General features: G+C 34.7%; 1 protein-coding gene across 6 annotated transcripts in view; it reads right to left on the bottom strand.

The window, feature by feature from the left end:
• Positions 1 to 14,481, bottom strand: part of Diaph2 (diaphanous related formin 2) — a 773,854-nt gene that overhangs the window by 310,330 nt on the left and 449,043 nt on the right. For all 6 annotated transcript variants that reach the window (XM_050126860.1, XM_050126858.1, XM_050126856.1 and 3 more), the window contains one exon: positions 1,484 to 1,608. In XM_050126860.1, coding sequence (XP_049982817.1) covers positions 1,484 to 1,608 — 125 coding nt within the window. The remainder of the gene's footprint in view (positions 1 to 1,483; positions 1,609 to 14,481) is intronic.

Genomic DNA, 14,481 nt, shown 5'->3' with positions numbered 1-14,481 from the left:
GGGGGAGGGAAATGGGAGGCTGGGAGGAGGCGGAAACTTTTTTTTTTTTCTTATTCTCAATAAAAAAAAAAGCAAACAGCAGAAAGGCTGTTAAATTGAAAAAAAAAAACAATAAAAAGTAAAAAAGGTATGCTTCTGGCCAATGGACAATATGACATATTTGAAATAAAAATAACTCTACTCACCAATGAAGCAAAAGGTTCATATTAAGTATTCCAATGTGGCCATTTATACAACCCAAGGCTAGACAAGGACTTCCTGCTTGTAACGGTTCATTAATTTGCCCATCCAATATCCCTATTAACAAATATAGCATCACTAAAGGACCACACATCACTACTTTATGAGGCAAAAAATAAGAGTGGAAAATAAATTTTTATATAAATGCCAAGTACTAGTCTTAAGTAATTTTTAAGCTTAGCACCATAACGCCTAAGTTGGTTAGGAAAGAAACACGGGAGAGGAGAAAAAGGCGATATTTAACCTTGAAGGATGGTGACTACCATACAGTTGTTGAAGGAATTTACTTATTATCTGATAAAGAAATTGCAGTATTTATTCCCTCTAGAGATATAAACTAGTGAATCAATCTGCAGTTCAAGATACTTATTTAAACCCAGAGGAGGAGGATATAGCTTTTACTTCTGAAACTCCAGAATAAAACAAAACAAAACAACAACAACAACAAAAAAAAAAACAGCTCTGAATGTAGTTTATCTTCAAACAACAGCTTGAACATTAAACAATTCAAACTAAATGTAGTTTCTCAGTTCTCCTTTAAAATTCATATATACATACACATAATTTACCAGTATACTGTATATAAAATATGAATTTCCTAAGTGTCTGTGTAGCAAGAAATATATACTCTTTCTTCCTTCCTTCCTTCCTTCTTTCCTTTCTTTCTTTCTTTCTTTCTTTCTTTCTTTCTTTCTTTCTTTCTTTCTTTCTTTCTTTCTTATAGTTACAAGTCAATTTGTTTCTCTTTCCATTCATACATCTATTCATTTAGTTTTCAGTCTACTGATATTAGTCATCCTCTCATCGCTTCTCAAAATGCATGTATATCTTCAGAAAATGTAAGTGAACACACCCAAAAAAGAGAAAAAATTATAAACCCTCCCCCTAAAATTATTTTCTCATAATGATTCTCTCCTTAAGCATTTGACTACAAAAGAGGATTATTTGCTTTGTTCTTTCAGGTATAATCAGACATCCTAAGACTTACCTTGCATATCTTGTGGGCTTTCAAATAAAATTTGTCTTTGAGAAATGGCATTTTTTCTGATCTAATTGTCCCCTTGCTTTCTCTACCAGGTTCAAAACATTGTGAAATAAAATTTATGTTGCTAATATAAAAATCAGCTCAGCTTGCACACAAATTCATCTGCTGTTGTAGATTAGTACAACTAACCACACACAAAATCGATGAATAGACAGCTACCCAGACAAACACATAAACAAATACTTAAATAAAGGATATCATCATCTTTTCCACAAACTTATCATGGTGACTTTCTGCTTTGGGGAAATTCTTGATGTCACGCTCCAGATGAAGAATGTTTTGTTCCATCGCTGCAAGGTTGCTCTTGAGAATTTGAGCTGAAACTAAAGAACAATGTGCAAAGTGTTTAGCATCTAATACTAGACATTCTACTAAACAACTAAAAACACTATCTGCTAAAGGCTTTTTTTAATGTGGAGAATTGTTCCATAAAGTCACTTCACATTTTTCTGAATTACAGCCCATAAAAATTCTACTCTCCATGAAGTCAATGAAAATGTGTAATATAATATACCAAATCATTATATTTAATATGGGAATGTCACAATTTTACTCAGCCATTAGTTCAGATGAACCCATTCCTATTTAAATTTATTGATGGAACACCTAATATCTCATTCTTTAAAATTTAAATTGAAGATTAAAGAGAAATTAAGGTTCAAAGAGAACTTATCTTATTAATGCATGTCCTTGGTTATATAAATGATTTAAGGTTAAATTATATAAAAGAATGAAATGTTTGCTTATTTGGAAAACCCTTAGTTTTATAAACCAACACCTATGGTAAAAATTCCCATCTTTAAGATTTGATACTTTAGAGAGCTATGTAAAGTAACTGTTGAAATGGAAGGGAAGTTTAGAGCAAACCATATGCACAAACATACACATCCACAAAGGTTCAGCATGCCCTCAAATACTATCATTAGTCACTTTAATTACCCCTCATATTCTCTGCTCTTTTCCTTTTCTCTCATTGACAACTAATAATTTTATGTATTGTATCCCAAACTGTTCCTAAATACAGGTACATTCTTTGGATCTCTCAATGTGCTGTCATTTCTGGAGTAAACTAAAAAAAGAAGAAAAAAAATCTTATAACAATTTTCTACTATATTACTATATGACTTTGAACTGATTGTATATAGAGATACTTGCATCTCTTAGTACCAACAGAATCTGAGGAAATTCTAGTTGAGGAGACAAGGGAATAATAGTTACAACTTGATACATAGCCTATGACACTGGTTTTTAAATGCATACCTCTGAAACAGTTTCCACTAAAGAATATGAAATACACAAAAAGAAAAACGGTTTTTATTCTACTAAATTTTGTGTGTTTTAGAGATACATTAGAATCATAATGAAAAATTTAAGAGACTGACTAAATCTACCCTCTGGCAAAATTCAGATTATTGTGATCCAAATTCATCACCCTGACAAGTTTACCTTTATAATTCAACAAGGAGAAATCAACTTAATAATATACATGGAAGTTCAAGAGACTGAAAATCAAATACTAACACTGAAGATTATTTTTTATATTAACTTGTCATTATAAATAGTTCTGTCCAATATGGTTCTTTTTGTATAGATCTGGGAAGTTGGAAAGTATTCCTTATTAGAGAAGTTGAAGAACTGTTGTGCCTTGCTAAAACAAAGGATGGGTTTATTGAAAAGCAAACCATTCTAATTTTAAAACTAAATTCTTATCATATGTTCTTACTCTCTAGTCTCCCCAACTATTCAAAGGTTTCTATTTTCCCATTCTAAGAGATTCCTGGAAAAAAAAAAAAAAACAATATATGTGAAATTGACTGGGTATTGAGTCACTTGGGTTACAAGAACATGGTGTGTGTGTTAAGACATAGTAATCTAATATATGGTAGTGACAGGTACCCTCTTTGGAATCAGAGTTAAGGAGCATTATGATCTATGAAGAGGAACAGAGGGAGGAAAAATAGCCCTCCACTCCCAATGTATTACATTGTGCACAGACATTTTCTTTGTTCTTCCACTCATATATCTTTACAATACTCCATTTTTTACCAATTCAGCTAAAAGCCAATGTTGAGGTTTAGGCTATTAATTCTCTTAGGAAAGCTTCCATGTAATACAAAATCTCAATAAATTTGCAATGTTTTGTTAATATATATTTTCTTATTGAACTTTGAATAAACTAATATTTTAAAAAGTGTCCTTACCAATTAACATGTCAGATCCTCAATTTTACATAAATTTTCCAGTTCTGTTCTCTAAATTCTCTGCAATTCATTATCATCTTCTACGTCGCTCCCTAATTTGTCTTATAATTTTCTTAAATCTTGATCCATGGCTGGGGTTTAGAACCAATATTATTGGCATGCTGAGTATTGGGACCTCGGGAGACTGAAAGGCCTCAGAAACAACAACTTTTTGATCTCTTATCCTGACATCTCCAGAATGACAGTTACTGAATCTGTTTTTTCTCTTTGCAATGTAACTATCTCATAGAAAGTAGAAATCTTCTTCCCCCAAACAAGTCATATTATCTAGAAAGGTCTCTCTCTTGTATCTTGAAGAACTTTATTTGGGAGGAGTGATGCTTCATATGTGGGAGGAAGGATTGCTATACAAGAAGTCTATCAGATGCTTGGAAAGTCTTGATGTGTTACCCCCTCCATTTTATTAGCATTAAATTGTACAAATGACACTTCTATATGGGCCTTTGTTCATAAAGGTTCCCATGTCTTACAAAGTGCTAATTACATTAGCTATGCTTTCCTTTTGTTAACCTATTTTGTATATATAGGTGTTCATCATTATTACTCTTATAATGAATGTTCTAAAGCCTTACCTCATTGTACCCCCATGTAAGATGGAAAGGAAAGACAAATTCTTAAGTCTTTGCTTTTCCTTTTATATTTACCCCTGTACTTTATACATAACAGTCAATAAACGATTATTGAATATGCATATTTTAAGAAATACTGTTTTATGTTTATATTTATCCCCATTTCTATAGCTAAGATTGTAGCAGAGGTTATACATGATAATGATTGGCAGTTAATATATCAACTACTATACAACCATAAAAAAGGCAGAATTGAAATCTGCCTATAAATAAACATAATGCGGAGGGCTGCAGGACATACTTAGACAATGGTAAAGCCAGAAAAAGAGAAAAGAAAAGTAATGGAAAACTATTAGTTTGTCTGTACTACATTTGTAATGAATTATTAGTAATGTAACCAAAAAATAGGATAAAATGCTTGAGGCATAAGCTACCTTACATGAAAATGTAAGCATTTGCAGCATTACATAACATATTTTTCTTTACATTGAGGAAAATTATTTAGAATTTGACTTAGGAAGTCATACTAAAGGGAAATCAGAAAAAGGTCATTTATATAGTCGATATCCCTGTAAAACAGAACTTATGACAGTTTACTTATTAGTGTTTTATTGAGTTTGGAGGTGAAAGTGGATAATTCCAGAGAAATAGGCATGAAGAATAAAAGGAAGAAAGCAAATATAAGAGGGTTAAATTATAGATCTGGCTATAGCTTTACAAAAACTACAGCTTGCTGCTTAGTGTCTCACAGTCTTTCCATTACTCATAATTTCATGAACATGAGACCTACACCATCCCTTGGTATGCTTAAAAGACCACTGGATTTGTTTAATGTTTTGATGCCAATATTTTTGAAAATATTTTTTTTCAGTTCCATCCCACATTGCCATTTTCACTTTGGGTTTTTACAAATTATATAGTTGATCTTTACCTCCATATGAAACAAAAGTATCTAAGAAGAGTGGGCTGGAGGAATACCCATTTCACCACATGCTGGCTTCTTTTAAAAAAACGTTTCCAACTGTATTTATTAAATCACTTCTTGGCCTATTAGCTCTAACTTATTTTTGGCTAGCTCTTACATTAAATTAACCCATCTACATTAATCTGTGTATCACGGCAAGGTGTGGTTTACCAGGTAAAGTTCTGGCGTCTGTCTTTGGCTGAGCTACATGACTTTTCCCTGACTCTACCATCTTTCTCCCAGCATTAGTTTCCAGTTTAGGTTCCCCCACCTTGTTCTGTTGTGCACTTCTCTGCTATAGGCTCAAAGCAGTTCCTGTATTAACCAATGGTACTCACAGCCTACAGGGGGCATCCCACATAAATCTGGAATTCTCAGTTTTCAACAGCAAACTAAAAGCTAATGTTTGTTAAATGAAGAAAAAAAAAGTTTCCAAAAGTATTAACGGACTTCTTTGGCCTGGGTTCAGAGTTGTGCCTGTGTTTATGCTACCAAAAGGTTACCTAGCAAATCTATGGTATACACATACTAGATTCAAAATACAGTATTCCTTATAACCTAAGTGGCTTGGTTAGTTTGGGATATTTTTGACAATTTATAACATTAATTTTTAATAACTTACCCAAATCAGCATACTTAATCTCTCACTTATTAGTCCTAATATTGCTTTGTGAAACAGTAATCAAGTCTACTACTCTTGACTTGCAGGGAAAGTATTGGCTAGACCTTCTCAGTCAAGTCAAGCTATAACCCATTTCTTCAACTAATCTTCTCAAGGGACACAATTCCTTATATATGCCATTATCCTCCCCTCTATAGCCTACCTCCCAGCATAAAAATTCTACTATACATATGATACTAAGAATTAAACAGTGCAGTCATAATCTAAGAAAATAAGGAGGTACCTCCCTTACCTCTTATCCTTACTGTGCTCCGATTTAATTTAATATTAGTATTCTTTCTAATCAAGAGAACTAAACTTAATTTGTGCTTTGGGTACATAGATTTCACAAAGTACACGGACACTTATGTCTGGGAAGCAATTATAATTACAGCATGTAATAATCAAATTGTTAGAAAACTACAAAGGTTCAAATTTAAAGAGTATTTTTGGAAATTAAGACATGTACAATAGTCCCTGGGGACATTTAAAGGTTACGTTGTCTTCCTAGAGTTTTATAAAGATATTGAACAAATCCAAAGGTGTTTTTTTTAAAAAAAAAGAACGATCATGGATTTATCTGCTGAATTACTTGCCAGGAACACACTGCTGTAATCTTAAGAGTTAAGAGTTGGAGTCAATGAGATTGCTTAATGGGTAAATGTTTGCCACACTCACATGACAACCTGAGTTCAATTCCTGGAAGCTACATAAAAAAGCTAGATGAGAAGGCAGAAATTCCAGATTGTAATCTCCACAATTACCCATGGCAAGACAGGAGAATCATTAAACTTTGCAAGCAAGATAAGCCAGAAGTTGGCAAGTAAACTAAGCCTGAAGATTGCTGCAAAACAACACAAATGGGAGCCTGCCTCCAACAAGGTGGAAATAGGAAACCTACACCCAAAAGTCAAGGGTACAATACACACACACACACCACATAATCAATCGCGTAGGCATGCACACACACAAACTCAAACACACAGACACACACACACACACACAAAGGGTAAGAAACAAAATAGGTAAAATATTACAAAAAAAAAAAAAAGTAACAGTCAAAACCCGTAGTGGGTATTTATGGAGTTCCTAGCCTAACTAGAAAGAGGGGGCATACTTCCTGGTGCTCCAAAAATATTTACGCAGTACAGTGGGTTAGGAATGGTTGTCTCCTGAATGGATTCAAGGGTGAGAGTGTATTTTTGTGACTGTCATTGAATTAGTCCACTAATATAAATTAAGGAGTCTTTTATGACAGTGCAAACATTTTCTATACAAGTAAATTCCCACTGCAGACATTTTTAATAACTGATTAGTCATTCTGGTGGCACTTCACTTTTTATTCTCATTTAATTTTTTATATCTGCTATTGAATTACTAAATTTGAATTATAACACTAAAATTAAATTGTATCTATCAGGTTCTTTCTTATAGCTTTTTTTTCGCATACTCCATAAATAAACATTTAAGCGTATATACTCTCTTGAGTTATATGTATGAGAAACTTTCCTCACAAATCTTATTTATCTACTTACTTCATTTGAAAAATACATGTATGTATTTTCTTGGTTTCAAGCAAATATATGATAGTAGGCTGATCTTTAGTCAAGCCATTTTAATTTATGACTTTAAATCAAGCAAAATGTAAGAAATATTTTAAATGAGAAACTGGATGTAAAGACTCTTCAATTACCTACTCTATAAGAAAACTAATAGGCATTTAAGGAAATAAAATCACAGTATGTTACTGACAATCTCTAGATTGTACTTAGAATGCACAATTTATATAAACATAAAAGCTTTACCCAGGAAACTATTTTTTCTTCCTTTGCTTTAAAATTTTCTAATAATTTTAAACACTGACAAAGTAACAGAAATCTTCTTACATCTGAGCTCAAAGAAATGCAATGTAGAAACTTCCTCTTGTAAGACTATGACTGCACAGGCTTGAATGTGACTTCTCAACTTCTCCATAACTTAATACATTCACTTGAATTATTATCAGCGGAGACACATGCCAGTAATATGGCTCAAACAAAGCATTGCGAAAAAGAAAAAAAAAACATTAAAAGCACTCTGAACCGTAGGCATTGTTGTATTATCTCTCAAGTGCATTTATAGGCTAATAGTTTCATTTTATATAAATGTTATAGAAATGATGTGAATATGTTTATATAATAACAATGGCAAAAATCTCATCAGCATAAATTTCTTTGGACTTTTAAGGAAAATAAATGGTACATTTGATTCATATTTGAAATTCCTAACCCCTACCACCCCAAAAAGAAATACAATTAGAAGTCACATATACCTAGGAGAAAATTCTTGTTTAAAAGTTTAAGAGAATATGCAATTTAGCTACCAGTCTTTAGCATTCTTTTTTTTTCTATTATGAAATGGGGCAGGGCATTACTATATACTCAACACTTGCTTCAAACTCAGTAGACTGTGATTATACATGTGGGCCAGGTTAAGCAGCAATATTTGTAACTGTAATTTAAAAATATACGTTCCCTCTACATGTTCACATATTCCCTATAAGATGTCCCCTTGAGTCCAAGCTAGTTCTCTAAACTGATTTTATAATGTGGTCTGAACTAAAACTGAGGCGGGAAAAAGAATAGTAACTAAACAGGGAAACTACTACATTGTCAATAGTAACTAAACACAGAAACTATTACGCTGTTTACCTCTTATAAATTCAGCAAGTGCATTTCGGCATCTTGTGTCATATATTTGTTGCGATTCTAGGCCTGAAAACCTCATTCTGAACATAATATTTTTAAATAAAGAAACAAAGCTTTTTTGACAAGAGAATAGAAAGAAAATTTATCAATAATCAGTAGAAGTTGTGACTAAAGTTTAGCTGTATTGGGTGACACTTTCTAAATAATGATTTGGCGGGGGGGGGGGGGAATTCTGTATCCTGCCTAGAAACTCAACAGCAGTGGCCAGCTGCCCATGAAGAATCACACTCCCTTCACCCGCTGTCTCCCCTGCAACTGTTATTCTGCCTACAGCAAAAACTATGTGTGAATTTTCAAATCAAAGGTGAAACACAAATTGAAATCTCCTGCTTTTGCAGACAGTCTTAGCTCAAGGCCAGGGTTGGGAAAATACATAGCAACCTGGAGCTCCTCTAAAGCCATGTTGAAGAGAGTCTCTTTGGAATCATTTGTTCTCATTAGCAGAAAAACAAACTTCATCAAGGAAGAACATTTTTAGTAAATGACAGCACTTAGGAAGTACAAAATCTGGGACTCAAGTCATCCAGCTTGTGCTATGTATCTAAACCATGTTTCAAAGAAAGAAAATAAATGAGAGGAAAAAACTAAAAAAAAACTATTTTTCTTGCAAAATGAAGATTTCTGACCACCCACATGTCAACTCTTCCATGGATAGTTAATGTAGATGGTGGAAGTGATATTCTCACTTTCTGTTATTGTTTTAGTTTTTCTATTTTTGAGACAGGATCTCTCTATTATGTAGTCTTGGCTGTCCCGGAACCTGCCATGTAGATCAGAGAACTGCCTACTCTGCCTCTAGAATTCAGTGATTAAAGATGTGTTACAACACGGCCAGCTTGTTATTCTCATTTTTTCCTCCACTTATTTTTTATCAAGGAAAAATTGTAACAATTTAATATTAATATTTATTATTCATATTCATTTTCTTTGCAGCTATAGAGTACATCAGTGGATAAACCCATCTCCAATTATAAAACTATCAGTATAATGAAAAGCTTTGGGTTCAGGTGACTTAGGACTTGCAGAAATCAAATTTGACACCCCCATCACAAATTCACCTTCTTGGCTTTAGAGCTATCAGGGCCATGGATATTGATAAGACCAAATCATAGATTCTAAAATAGAGGAACTACATATATGAAAATGCTAATGCTAGAAAGGCACATGGAAGAATATAACCATAATTAGAATATAAACATTCTCTCATTTGTTTATATTTAAACATTTATTTTTTGGGGGAGATTATAATATGATTAGATAAGTCCCACCCTCCAATTTCCTCTATCCAAAGAGCTATTTTCAATTTTCATAAAAACTTTTCCAGTGTTATGTAACAATTTCCTCCTAGATAAATTTTTGTGTCTTTGAGTGAAGCTTCTTAAAACACAAGATGTTTTAAAAGGAGGAGAAATGTTTCATTCTGCATGGGAAACTTGTTATGTTCAGGGAGTAAAGAACTCAAAAGGTTCAGGAAGTTCCTGAAACTGAGAAGACTTGCTAGGCTCTTTCCTATCAAAGCACACATATGCAGTAAGGACCACTGAGGGACTCTCAAAACAGCTTAATCACCTAAAAGGGAAACCAATTGAGCTGACTAACAGAGTATCAGACAAGCTGGGCTGCCTAGAAGGAGCTCAGACTAGTTGAGCTACCTGGAGGAGACATGCTCTAACCTATTGAGGTAACTGTAAATTGCGCAGTGAACCTAAAGTTTTCTGCTTTCATAAGTTGTCACCTATGCTGAGGTGGGTTTTAGTGACAAAACTGTCTATGAGTCATTTCTGCTCTTGTCAGTAACACCTCATCTACATTTTTTTTTAATTAATTTATTTATTTATTAAACATTTCTGTCTCTTCCCCACCGCCGCCTCCCCTTTCCCTCCCCCTCCCCCAAACAAGCCCCCCTCCCTCGTCAGCCCAAAAAGCAATCAGGGTTCTCTGCCCTGTGGGAAGTCCAAGGACCACCCACCTCCATCCAGGTCTAGTAAGGTGAGCATCCACGAAACTGCCTAGGCTCCCACAAAACCACTAGGTCCAGTAGAATCAAAAACCCGTTGCCTTTGTTCTTGAGGTCTCAGTAGTCCTCCTTGTCCGCTATGTTCAGCGAGACCAGTTTTGACCCAGGCTTTTTCAGACCCAGGCCAGCTGGCCTTGGTGAGTTCCCGATCCCCATTGTCTCAGTGTATGGGTGTACCCCTCCCAGTCCTAAGTTCCTTGCTTGTGCTCTCTCTCCTTCTGCTCCTGATTTGGACCTTGAAGTTAACTGCACCCAAACTCATTGGTTCAGCAAGTTGTACTTGTGTGACTTCTGTGCCTTGGTCTTGGGTGAGAAAACAGTTGTGTATGTCTTTACAGGAGTAGTGTCACATAACAGCCAGAACCTTCTGATAAATCCTTCATGTGTCCTATACTAATATCTTTACTTCTGAAGTAAATGCAATGCATTTTTCCTTTTACTTTAGAATCAGAAAACTAATAACAAAATACTGTCAAAAGCCACTACTTAAGATGACAGTACAAGAATTTAAAATAATTAATAAAGTTATAAAAAACCCAAAACTTATAGAAAGCAAGGGCATGTTGACTAAGCCTAGAAGGAAAATTAATCCAAGTTTAAGATATCTAAAATTTTAAATTCAGAAAATCTGGATGTTTTAAGTACATATCTATTTGTACACTGATTTCTGAATATTAATGATTAAGTGGCTATAACTTAAAAGATCACAAAGAAAAGAAATTATGTAGAAAACAACTTACACTTAATACTGCTCAAGTTGTGATAATCTGGATGATACAGTGAGTACTGTTTCTCACCGAGACACCAACAACCTGATTTATTTTTCTTTATTTGGTTTGAGATTGGGTTTCCCTGTGTAGCCCAGGCCAGGCAGAAGCTCAGATCCTCTCACCATTGTCTGCCCCCAGTGCTAAGACCACAGACTACAGCTATAAAGCCAGGCTTAACTTCTTACTCTTTGAGTGTGGATTCACAATGCCTTTGTGGGAGCAGCTCTCTTCCAGTATATTATACGGTTAGTAAGGTATAGAAAGAGCATATGGATTGGTAACCAATTTCAATGTTTTCTAAGTAGGAATTAAATATAAGTAGAGAGTGTGTTTATAAATTTAAAATATTACATGAAAAGAAAGATCATCTTCTTGGGTCTTCTAGTATGTAATCATGGCCAAACACTTCAGGAATTGTATTCTTGAACTCATTAGGGAAATTACTAGGATTGTATAATATAGTATAGCTATTCTTGTACGTGACCCAGTGTTTTGGGGAGGATGTTTAATGTATGAAGTCCCTAGGTAAGTACAAGTACAAAGTCATCAATTTCACTTAAATTGAACAGGGGTTGTCATGGCATCAGTGACATTATGCTGAGGTCATAATGCTGGAGCCATTTCAGTCTATTCCACATTACTGCTGCCAGGATTAGCAATTGTTCTGTGGGTAATAGGGTTGCAGGTCAGACAGAAGATGCTTGCAGGGGTCTATTAACTCTATAGTTGCACTGTCCTCCTTCATTACCTTACTTTAGAGACTAACAGGATTGTTATATGCCCAGAAATAGGCAATGTGAAGTAAGGTAATTAAAAGGAATGTCGTTATGATAGTTCTCGTAGTTCTTCACTGTTGAAACTGGTCCTCACATAAGACAAAGCTTGATTATTTATCTGACTGTCATCATTTCATAAATCTACTAGAAAGAGATATCTTTGCTTAGTACCAAAGAGTGGCTTAAAAACAGCAAGGCGGCTAGACAGGTAAGTGGGGCCTTGTGATAAGAAGTCTTGGGTGTCATGCTAAGTATGGTGAGAAAGCTCTCAGCAGTTTCCAGCAGATGATTAAAGGTAATGGCAATGTTTAAATTTGTGGTAGAAAAAGTGTGAGGGATAAGGAAGGAATTAGTAACAATGATTCCCAGGTTTATGGCACCAGCAATAAACAGAGAAGTTTCAAGAAAGTGATAAAAAATTATCTTTTGCCTACTTAGTCTTACAAGGACCATCCAAGCTCAGATTTCAAATAAGCAGCTGCCTCCTGAAGCAGGGCTGCCTAGACACTGGACATCCACGGATGTCCACAGGTATTTGCATATAGATCCTGCTTCAGAACAGTTACATTGTTTCAGTATATTGCTATGATATAATTTAGTCTGAAGTTACTTTCTGGCTCTATAAATCTAGGTAATTATTTCTGCATCCCTGCCTCATTTCAAGTACAAACATTTCTAGAGTTGGTTAAGGTCATTTCCCTCTGGGCTATGCATGTAATTTATTCCTACTTCTCTCTTTCCCTTTCCCCAAGTTACTCTTCTCATACAGAGATCATGGGTATTTCTATTAAGATGTTTTCCTTGCTGAGAAGTCTTTCTGTAACACTTCTCTTGAAACAAATGTTGCCAATAACAACCAGGAAGCTAATTGCATTTGGAGGTGACAGGAGTTCATTAAATAAAAAAACTACATGGCCTAAAAACTATAAAAATACCTGTCAGAACTTTGCCTATAAGGAGGAGGAAACACTTCAAAAACCCAACTGTTTTTTTATTACAAAGTCATAAAATTGGCACATTAACACTGGTACAAGGGAAGGGGTAAAGGGGTGGTTAAGGCAATAAAAGTTTCACCTTTCTCTGGCCCCACCTTCTCTCTTACTGGCTGCAGCAGGCTTATTCAATAATCTGTGTTCTTCTTGCTTATAGGTCTACAATTTTCTTTTAGCATATATATGTTTCTCACTTTCAATGTTGGTGCCATTTGAAAAGTCATTGCAATTATTTGCTTTAGTTCCTTACTGGGAAGTCATTTTTTGGCTTTGTTTTGCTTTGTTTTTAGGAAAAGACAAGTACACACCTCTAATAAAAAATAAAAGTAGAACAATGTGGACCAGGCGGTGGTGGTGGATGCCTTTAATCCCAGCACTCAGGAGGCAGAAACAGGCAAATCTCTGTGAGTTTGAGGCCAACCTGGTCTACAAGAGCTAGTTCCAGGACAAGTTTCAAAGTACAGTAAAACCCTGTCTCAAAAAGTCAAAAAAAAAAAAAAAAAGGTAGAACAATGTGATGTTACACACATCCACTTTTGTTCCCATGCCAGTAATTGCAATGTTACCCTGGACATTAATAAAAGTCTTAAAGAAATCCTCTGTTCATTTTTAAATTTTGTATGTTTGTTTTTTGCCGGCATGTTTGTCTGTGCAGCACATATGTGCAGGACCTGTGAAGTCCAGAAGAGGGTGGTGTATCCCCTGAGACTGAACTTGCAGACAGTAATGAGTAGTACTGGTTGGTACTAGAAATTGAACCTTGATCCTCTGAAAGAGAAGACAGTGCTCTTAACCACTGAGTCTATCCCTATTTCTTTCTTCTAGCTTCCTCAACTGTTCTTTTCTTTAAAACTCTACTGACTTCAAATGGCCCATCAATATCACATTGATAATAACCTTTTTCAGGGTCAAGATGTCTTTGATTCTCATATTCTTTGAAACAGAGCAGTATTTCTCTTACTTATACTATTAACAGACACATACTACAGTGTTCTTCTTATGATAGAATGGAACCACATAAATCCTTATATGTTTGCACCCCTAATATGGGTATATTAGCTATAAACTGTTGGGAGAAAACATTTCTAAAAGAAAAAAGGTTCATCAAAGACATTAACAAGTATTATTTAGGTTGTTTCCAGGTTCTGGCTATTACAAACAATGCTGCTATAAACATAGTAGAGCATATACGTTTGTTGTGTGATAAGGCCTACAACCTAGATGCCCTTCAATTGAAGAATGGATGAAGAAAGTATGGAATATATACATATTAGAGTACTACTCAGCAGTAAAAAACAAGGACTTCTTGAAGTTTGCAGGCAAATGGATGGAAATAGAAAACACCATCCTGAGTGAGGTAAGCCAGACCCAAAAAGAGGAACATGGAATGTTCTCACTCATATTTGGTTTCTAGCCATAAATAAAGGACATTGAACCTA

This window comes from Alexandromys fortis, unplaced genomic scaffold, assembly GCF_014885135.2.
Source record: "Alexandromys fortis isolate MF-2015 unplaced genomic scaffold, M_Fortis_MF-2015_v1.1 scaffold_180, whole genome shotgun sequence".
In the NCBI taxonomy this organism is placed as follows: Eukaryota; Metazoa; Chordata; class Mammalia; order Rodentia; family Cricetidae; genus Alexandromys; species Alexandromys fortis.
Note: the sequence above shows the minus strand (reverse complement) of the source record. Positions and strands in the feature narration are given on the sequence as shown.